At 38.3% G+C, this 10,150-nt stretch overlaps 1 protein-coding gene across 1 annotated transcript in view; it reads right to left on the reverse strand.

Moving 5' to 3' along the window:
* The window catches only part of LOC142062253 (serine protease inhibitor A3M-like), a 28,775-nt gene extending 18,986 nt beyond the window's left edge, over positions 1–9,789 (reverse strand). Inside the window, exons 1-4 of the mRNA XM_075104426.1 lie at positions 9,276–9,789; positions 5,793–6,063; positions 2,797–2,944; positions 1,426–1,608 (exon numbers count right to left, since the gene is read on the reverse strand). Coding sequence (XP_074960527.1) covers positions 1,426–1,608; positions 2,797–2,944; positions 5,793–6,063; positions 9,276–9,789 — 1,116 coding nt within the window. The remainder of the gene's footprint in view (positions 1–1,425; positions 1,609–2,796; positions 2,945–5,792; positions 6,064–9,275) is intronic.
* Positions 9,790–10,150: the final 361 nt, after the last annotated feature.

Genomic DNA, 10,150 nt, shown 5'->3' on the forward strand with positions numbered 1-10,150 from the left:
TTAATGTTGTGTTTATTCATCGTTGCTCTTCTACCATAGTACATTTGTCTGCATATTGCAAGGCTGTACAAAGACTGGTGTTAATGCTTAATACTATTAACAGACTAACCCATTTTAGTCAATAATTTACCCCTCCTGCAACCAGAGATCAGATATATACCATGAACATGAGCAAAGAAATAAAATAATGACAGATGTTGTGAAAAATAGAAGAAAAAAATAGATAGAAAAGTAAACAAGAAAAAAATAAATAAGCATGTGCATTATGAATGTGACTTTTAGTATTATGTATTTTAATAGTGACATCAGATCTTTATAATATTGTGGCTATACTAACCATGAAGCAGATGAGAAATAGAGTACCAATGTTGTATTACTGGACAGTCTGGGAACAGAAGGGGTTATGTCAAGGGACATGGTAAGTGTCACTGATGGGGTTGTAGGTGTTACTGGTAGGGTGCTTGACCCTACAAACAATACTGGAATGGTGCTTACGGCCATGGGTACTCTCCCAGGGCCGGATGGTAATGGTACAGGCACTGGCACCAGGAGAAGATGGCTTGTGTTTCCTCCTGCTTGGGGGCTCCTTGAAGCTGGTTTAGGTGTAGGCATAGGCTAGAAGTAATCTTCTGGCTGTTCTGAGCTGTTTTTCTGTTTCAGAAATGTTGGCTCCAGAGCACTGAACTGCAGAGTTCTGATCTACCTCTTATTTTTTTAGACCCAATTCTTAGACCCTCTAATGTTTGCCTTGGAATGAGTCTGGACTGTAAACTTGCACAGAAACAGTGGGCAGGCCAGTATATACCTGCAGGGGAAAAACACACCTTCTTTGTGACCCCTTTGCAGCAGCCTAGCTGGGACGACAGCTGAAAGGCAAGGATGTAATAGACTCACTGGACAACAATGGTACTATGCAAGGTAGTAAGCATTATGCATGTTAAGATATATGCTAGGTATGAACTTCATGTTGGTAGGAAAATGGGCACAAATAGTTAAGTGCTGTAACTTGTACCCATTTGTCTGTCAATGCAAAAAAAATGTGAGAAGGCAGCCATGAGGGAAGAAGCAGGCTTACACAACCCTCTCCACCCACATCTAACATCTTCCCTGCTAGAAGACGTGTTTGTGCTGTCAGTATCTCACAGGCCTATTTTGTCCCAGGTCTAATGACAGTTCTGCCTGAATGCAACCTTCTTTAAAACAAAACAAAACAAAAAAACACAACCCAAACAAAAACAAACCAAGGCCCAAACAAACATGCAGCTATGTCAACTTAAATTGATGAAGAGTGTCATCTACAAAAAACAGTGAATAACTTCAGTTAAGAGGTGGAGAGCCCTCTGGAGCCATGCCATACTCATCAGGTCAAACACTTGATTTGACAGTGGTGATAATCCCATGCCTAATACATACATCAACTTAATCTTGTTTCAGAGGGTTCACAATTTTTCCCATGAAGAGTATGTTGTTCTCCATGATTATGACCATTATGAAGGGCCTGTTAAATGTAATGGTAATTGGAACTGACATAGGCACTATTTCCATGCCTGTGGCAGCTGCTGCTTCAGTGCCAGTCTCATCCACCTTTACCACAGCCTTATGAATAGCCTGTGAATAAACAGACATGTTACAAGTCAAGGGGGTACAAAGCTAGTCATCTAAATAAGAACTTGAGCTAATAGTGCCTGAAGAAGTTACAGGTAAGAAACGAGTATCTGATAGGCAGGCAGGTGTGAATCCACTGCACAAAGACTGCAAAGTTGGAAAAAAAAAATCAGAATTTACATGCAGCATAGATTTCCTAGCCCCAGAGAGGAAAAGTTCATTCCCAGTGGAGGCGCATGTCTGTGCTAGTGAAAACATTTTCTTTGTTTCTTTTCTTATTCCCTGCTCCTACTTGAGCAGGTCTGTGGAGCTAGACAAAAAGGTTAAGAGAGCAAGATCACATTTAACTGTCAATTAAAAGTTCATATAGTTGAAGAATTAACATGCAGATTAGCACAATGAATGGCATTCTGAAATTGTGTCTCCAATCTTCCTTAATGTCTTGGAAAAGAGGAGCAAAGGAGACAGGCCAGAAATGGAGGTCTAGAGCAAAGAAATATGTAAGTTTTACCTTGCAAAATTAAGACGTTCACTGACACTAATTCACAAACTTCCACTTGAGGCTATGAGGGCAGTTTTTTTGTTCATATTAGACAATGCCATTTTTACTGATTATCAGCTTTAAACTCCAGGTTTATTGAAGTATGACATATCTGTAGCTTTTGCCTGGGCGTGGCACTACTGAGAGTCATTGCTCATAGGCTTGAAGTCAAATGGTTTTAATAACAGTGTTTTCCTTTCCCCAAAAAAGTTTAAAAGAAAGCAGTGTTTTTCCTCTTCCCTCCCTTCCGTAAAACACAAGCAGTGATATGTCCTACAGTTCCCTGCTTGCCCACAGGCAGACTGAAGAAGGTAGACCCAAACAGAAGATTGTAATGACTGTAACAACACAATGCAGGAGGGTACCAAGATGTGGATAGATGATGATTTGGTCATGTCTGTTTTATAAGGTTGCCCCACACAGATCAAAAAGGCCTCCTAGATTAAAAAAAGTACAGACTTGTAACCTGCTCCAACTTAATTGCACTGACAGTGCAAGTAACATGGGTGAAATACTCTGTTTGCCAACAGCTATCTCTTCATGCGAAGCAAAGTCTCTTTACATAAGTTTTGCATCATAAACAGGTGTAAAGAAAGTGGTGTAAGTATCATCAACCATGGACCCATAAAACAAAAAGCAATATGATTTACCTGGGAAATTCTGTGCTGGGGCTGCCCGGTGATCCCAGACAGGTCAGCCTTATCAGTGAATACATCCATGATGCCCATTTTATATAACATATTTTTTAGGTCGTACGTCCCGTAAAGAGTGAATTTTGGAAGATACAAATTTGCTGAGCTGCCAGAAAAAAAGTGCAAGAATATGGTGAAACTGTTGAATAGATATCACAATATAGCGCAGACTCCCGAGAGACAAACCCATTTTTTCTCCCCAAAGACATTTTGCTTGCCTACATGGGACATGTATAGTGACATTAATTTGAGGAGAAGAAAAGAAGGTTTATAACAATGTTGGAAGGCTGATTGAAAGAATAGGGTTGTAGGTTGCTGGCTTACAGCCTGCAGTAAGCCAACACGTGAGCAGTGAGATTGAGTGAATTTATTGATTGACTGAAAAGCAACAACAGTACAGCTGTCCTTCCCTAAGGAGCTTCATCTCACATTTTCAGAAGTTAGTGATATTTTGTGCATTCTGTTGGAAGCACCTTCATCATGCTCCATTACTGGAGATGTAGAGGATTCACATTTTGAAAAAGTGTTTCTTTTAGGTGTCTCAGGCTGCGCACAAAAAATCCAACACATCCAAGTTCACTGGCTACATTTGAAAAAAAAAAAAAAAAAGTTGGCCTTGTGTGTTTATCATATAAATCAGGACAGAGAAAACAAAAAGATATACCAAAGGAACAGGACAATATGTGGTGGTGACTGTATGGATGACAAAGTAATAAAAACAAAAGCACATTGGCAGAATATAGTTAGTCAATAGTTCTTTTTCTAAGTGAAGTCCAATGTCTGATTTATTAATTTATTTTTTTAAAAAGTGAGTAGTTTGTTGCTTTCCATAAATTAATCAAAGCTCCATATTTCTGAGTTATTTCTTCCTTGCTCTTTCAGCAATTCCTTTTCAAAGATTAAAACCGACATTTACAGCTGGGACCAGCACAATGAGTCAGAGGTTAGAAATAATGCTGACAGTAGGTACTGTTTTCTGGTGAGAAACCAGAACAACTGCCCAGGGCTCCAGGCCAGGAAGATGTGGAACACGTAATGAAGCTGGCCAAAGAGCAAGTCGTCCAGTGGACAAGTGGGAATGAAAGGGCCCATACCTCCAGCGTAGCACAGCATCTAATGTCGAGTCTGGCTGGTACCCGAAAAAGAGAGCGCTAGTGTTCTGGTAACAGGTTGCTGATCTCTTACTTCTCCCTAATTTCTGACTGTGCTGATTGCTGTCTCAAGTGAGGATGCAACTATCATTGAATCATCTGTCTTGTTATTACATAAACACACTCATTCATAAGCCCCCACATGCTTTCAACATGGAAGGAAGGGAAAGCCATAGCCACACAGCAGTAATGCAACCAGGCAGGAAGGAGTGGGATACACTTTCCAGAAGAGAAAGTGATGTTTTCTCCACAGTTCAGCCATTAAACAGATCTCATCTGCCTGTACTGGAAATACTTTGGCACTATCCTCTCTTCAGCAACCAAAAGTAATGAAAAATGTTCTTCACAATGCTTCTGCAACTTGTGTCAACACCAGTTTGCAGACAGAGAAACAGGGACACACAGAGCTTGCCCACAGTCCTTGAATCATTCCATATCTTATATTAAACCCATTTATTAAGACCTCCCGGAGACTCCAAATAATAGCAAAGGCAATCAGTTGCTTTGAAAAGTAGAAAGAAAAGGACGAGTTTGTGTCATTAGTTTGCAGGAGAGAACTGTCATGATGAAAACTGGGAAGCTGCATGAAACAAGCTCATCTTTGGCAGTGATGCTTTCTTATAAGATTTACATCTCCCATTCATGTCTTTTAGGTAGATTATTCCAGTTTGGGGACAGGGGAGAGGATGAAGAGAGGACATACAAATCCCTATAATTGTATTTAGGGTCCTTCTTGTCGATTTTAAAGGCAATTGTGTTTCTTTGACAAAAATTATTTGTATGTCTCTTGATTCACTAACTTATTTGTCCTATAGTGATTTTAGTCACAAACCACATAACTGCTTCCAGAAGTTTCAAAACTGTGAAGGTGCACAGAGAATTACATACTTTTTTCTGTCTTATTTTAAAGGGAAAAAAATTTAGATTCTTTTGATAAGATTTAACAGAATCAAAGTTAAAAGCATGACACTGGTTTTGGTTTTCTGTATTAGGGTGTTATTTTTGTCTTGAGAATTGATCATCTAAATATGATTTTCAATTGTGTATGTGTGAAGGTCTCTAACATGACACATCAGATTCACGAATAAACATAAGGGCTTGATTCTGTAAATATTTTATGCCTACCTTTGTACATATATTTTCTCCCATCAAAGGCTACTACTACATATGGCACTAAACAGGAGGAGTCTAAAGTTGTTTTTAGAAAGCATATAAGCTTTCTGCCTTCTAGTCTCAAAGTTACCTTGAAGCAAGGGTAGCTTATTCCAATTTTGCCTTCCTGTCTTCAGAGAGCCTGAATACAGTGGGTCTGCAAAGAGCCAGCTGCTCTTTATCCTTATCATTGAGCTTTGTCCTCACAACTGCCATATGAAAGTTGTTATTTTAGCATTAAATGTGCAATTGTTAGTAACTGTAACAGGCAGAAAGGAAGAAAGAGACAAGAAAAAACTATGAAGGAAAAGGGTAGAAATTTACTTGTAAAGAGGAAAAGGCAGAAGACCTCCCCCAAAAAAGTGAGAGGATGTCTTAATGCAGAAAACTGGGGGCTATGGAGAGTTCAGGATGGAAAACAAAACACAGAAATGGCAAAAGCCCTAAAACTGAAGCTTTTCACTTTGTGCAGTACTGAATGTGAAAACACAGGGATACCAGAGAGCCAGATTTCACCTTTGGTCAGTGGGAATTCTTCTGTAGATTACAACAGAACTAAAAATAGTATCCTGATTCTGTGTCATAGCCCAGCAGATTGAAACTGATGTGTCTCTTTGCCTACAATCTGAACCAAAACCTGCAGAATTTTACCTTTTTGAGACTAGTGATCTCCACCTTGACATACGTTCACAAGACAATCTTTTCTCCAGCTTCCCCATTTTTCCTGGATCAGGCAGAATAAAAAATGCTGAAGCACCTCCTTTGTAATCCATTTGCACCACAGTGGAGGACAGCTGTTCATCATAGCCGTGCTTGAACAGGCCCATTCCAAACATCATTGGGACTTCAACAGCCTTGTTCCCATCCACAAAGAATTTGTTCTTTTTAGTGTATTTTGGATCGAAAGGTTTTTCCCATTCAGCTTGAAATACAAGAGACAGAGTTACAGGATATTTTGAGGACATGAAAGCATAGGATGTATCGCCACAGGACACGTTCATAGATGACAGAAACTAGTACAGCTGGACCAGCTTCAAAGACAAACCAGTTTGCAATGAGAACTTGATCTTACTGAATACTCAGAATAATTCAATAACAACACACAGTAGGTAGAGTGTGATGTAAAACTTTCCTCAGATCTTACAGCAGGCTGCAATATCCTTAATTTAGATGAGATGCCTGGTGTTCTAGTGTGCACTTTTCCTCCATGACAACAGTTTTAAGGAGCCTATGAAGCCCTCATATGATGCAGCCTTTAAATGAGAACTCAGAAGAAGGAGGATTCTCTCCTTTCCTTATTCCCACACCAAAATAGGCTTGTGAAGGGTGACATGAGGGATGAATTTTCCAGAAAAATTAAGGGATTCAGGTTACTTGCATAGAGAAGGGTTTTATACGCCACTTTAGTTGATGGTCAATTAAGTCATGAACAACTTAATTCTACCAGACTGCTGGGTTAGAAAACAAAAAAAAACAATCTTTTGTGCTGTCATGCTCAAAATGTTAAATTTCCAAAGGCTCCTCACTTAGTCATAGTGAAACAAACTGTCTACACTGAAACTCTGAAAGATTCTTATCCTTAGCGGAGAGGAATTTCTAAGGCAAATTCCATCTATCCACCCTCATGAATTTCAGAAGCTGAACAGATTTAAAAAAGGGTAGAAGTTGTGTGTGGGGTGGGTGGGTGTGTTTCTGGGGCTTTTTTGTTTGGTTTCGTGGTTTTTTTGTTTTGTTTTGGTTTTGGTTGAGGTTTGGTTTTTGTGTTGTTCTTTTTTTTTTTTTTTTTTTTTTTTACAAAGAGGTGTTGCTCTGTAGCAAATTTTGCCCTCCAGAACAAAACAAATTTTTTATCAAATCTAGTGGGCAAAAATAGAGCCACAATGATAAGTAAAATAAGTGCCATTAAGAAAACCATTAAACAAGATGCAACCCCTCTTGACTTCTGATTTCTATTTGAATATTGATTACTAGGCAGCTTGGTACGAATGAAATACTTATTGTCTGCTGTTTCCACCATCCATGAAACAGACATAAACAGCACTCGTTGAGTATTTGGAAAGAGTGAGATGGGAGTTAGCGCATATCATACTCACTAATCCTTTCCTCCTGTTTCAGAGGAACGCTTATTCCTATCCTCTCTTAGGAGGCTCACCTTCTAGGGATGGCACCTTTCTCAAAAACTTCACAGTGTTCAAGTGGAAAAATGAACCTCTAAGTATGATACTGTTTGCTGACCAGCTCAGCTAGGACATGATAACAGACTGGTGTACTGTAATGGAATAGCATGCTTGCTGGCTGAGAGCCAGGAAAATATTGCCAGACTTTGTCCTTAGGGAAGGATTTCTACACTATGCTACACCACAAAAAAGGGGGAGGAGAGTCATCAGTACTGTGCAGGGAAGGTTGTAATGCACAGAGAGTGGACAAGAGCCTAAAGGTATAGACTAGTCATAGAGGTACCTGGGCTTTAGAGATCCTCTCCAGATTAATCCCAGCCTCTAGAGCAATTAGCATTAACCTATCCTCAATTTGAAGAAAAAAAAATCCTTAGTATTGCTATTAATGCTATACTTTAATCTATTTTCTTTAAAATTTATGAGCTAAAACTGAATGTCCACCTTCTTTGGAGGACGTGGGAAATCATTACGGTAATAAGAACAAACATCTAATTTTAAACAAAACTTATTTTTAAAACATGTAAAAGTTATCTGTAATACGAAGTTATATTTAATACAAGATTTCTCAGGTCTTTTTCCCCATTGTGCCACTAAATTTACTGCTGCTTCTTCAAACACCTTTCAGTGTTTCACCTTTCAGTGAAGGAAAAATCAACAGCTTTTTTACCTGTTTTGAAAGACATGCCTGATGCTAAATAAAAGCTTATCTTGAAAATATTATTTGAGACAAAGAAGTATGTATTCAAGAGAATTAAGAAACATTAATCATCTGTATTTCAAACAGCTCCATTCAGCTGTGGCCAAATCTTCAGAGCTTAACACAAGGAGTAGACATACAGATAAAAAGCAAAACAAAACAAAAAGAAGGTTTTTAATTACTTTCCAGGAAAGCCTCATTTTGGGGAGGAGAATGGAAGCATCCAGGTTAACAGTTTTAAAAGAACAGCATTTCTTTTAAACTACTGTAATTGCTAATATGTCATCTATCTCTCCCAATTAAAAAGCTTAATGATATTGTTATCAGATAAATTACAGAATATTGTTTTCCTGAGTACAGTTGCCTTGTTTTCAGAATATGATAAATGAGTAAGAGAGAGAAGGTTTGAAAGATACTGTTACTAGACCACTGATTGAGCCTTACAGCCTTGCTCCTCCTCTTCTCATTAAATCAGCAATCTGAAAAGCTTTGGGAAGATCTGTAGACTCTATCTAAGCAGGATGCACAATTCAAGAGAAACAAGCTTATTGTCATTTGTATTTGATACTGGTGGGTACAGCTCTTCACTGGAAAATATTAGAATCCGCAAATTGGAAAAATATGGTTGAAAACCTATGCCTCTAGAAATATCAGGTCTATAGCCATAGTATCAGTAAAGGCATATCTAGTAAAAAAAAGAGAACATGAGTGTCAAACTGAAGCTACTGTTACGTGTTTAGCCTTGGATACATGAACACACTCAGTAACAGCAAACTATTGAGTAAACATACTTTCTTCCAGGTAAGAAGCCAAGTTTTACTTTAACAGTGTTCTTTGAATTTAATGTTGAACTTGATAAACAAAAAAAAAAACCCGCCAGCTGAAATAGATTTCAAATTTATTCCTAGCCAACAAAACATTTAAGAAAGTATTTAAATCCCACCAGATTGAATAGGACTAGGTGTTTTACTGAATAGAGATGCCTTCCTCAAAGTATACTTCACTTAATCTTCAGCAGGGAAGAAAGTATATATTAAAAGATATAGGTAAATTTGCCATAAATTTTGCTAGGAATTATCATCAGTGTCAGGCAGAACAATTTCCAATGGCTTTGTTTATAATTAAGTGTAAGCGAGGAACAAAAGGAAAACAAGATATGAGTCCATCTCCAAAACCATATTGCAAAAGAAGGTTATGATGTCCAAGACTGACCTGAGGAGATAAAGTATGAAGAAGGAGAATGTAATATGCATATCTTACCGTTAAAATAAATATAGCTAATAAGGAGAATTTCAGTCAGTGGATCAAGGTTATTTATGAGGTCCTTGATTTTCCCATTGGTTCGTTCTGCTACATATTCGTTGATCTTTATCTGGGCTTGATCAGCCCTCTTGAAGTTCATAGGATAAGCTTCTCCTTCATAGAAGTTTCTGAGATTACTTAAAAATTTTTCTTGTGGCTTCAGTCGGTCAAGAACAAACAGGACGTTTCCCATATTCAGCTGTAACCCCTCATTCTTTCTGTTTACCATTTGAATGAGTTGACGATAACCTTCATGTATTTCATTTTCAGAAATCTCACGGGGGTTAAAACTAAGGACCCTAAGAATCTGTGTCAGAGTATCTGATCTGGCACCCAGTGTCAGCATTGCCAAGGCAGTAGAGATGCTCAAAGGAGAGAAGAAAACATTCCCACTGTTTTCACGAGAAGAAATCTCTTTGTAGAAACAACATGCAAACCGACAAACACTGTTCCCTACAGTCTGCTGTGGCATGTTTTGGTTTTCTTGGCCTCTTTGATTTTGATTTCTTACACCTTGGTGATTAGGCTCATAGCAATAACTGTTGGAATGAATCGCAACAATTAAAAGGCACAGGAAAAACAACATCTTCATGTTTCTATAACTCTGCAAAAGAAAAAAAGAAAAATGACATTTGGTTTACAAATCATTTTACCTTGTGCGTAGCAATAAGTTGGTCCCCTCACTGTACAGAGCTGGCTTGGTACCAGTGATTCCAAGCCTTTAAATTCAAGCATACCAGCTTTCTATTTCAGGGAAGCAGACTCTGGAAAATTACTCAACCTACTGAAGAAATTATGAAAGAATAAAAATTAAAGTCAGAGTGATGAAGTAA

The sequence above is a fragment of the Phalacrocorax aristotelis genome, chromosome 9 (assembly GCF_949628215.1).
Source record: "Phalacrocorax aristotelis chromosome 9, bGulAri2.1, whole genome shotgun sequence".
NCBI classification, from domain to species: Eukaryota; Metazoa; Chordata; class Aves; order Suliformes; family Phalacrocoracidae; genus Phalacrocorax; species Phalacrocorax aristotelis.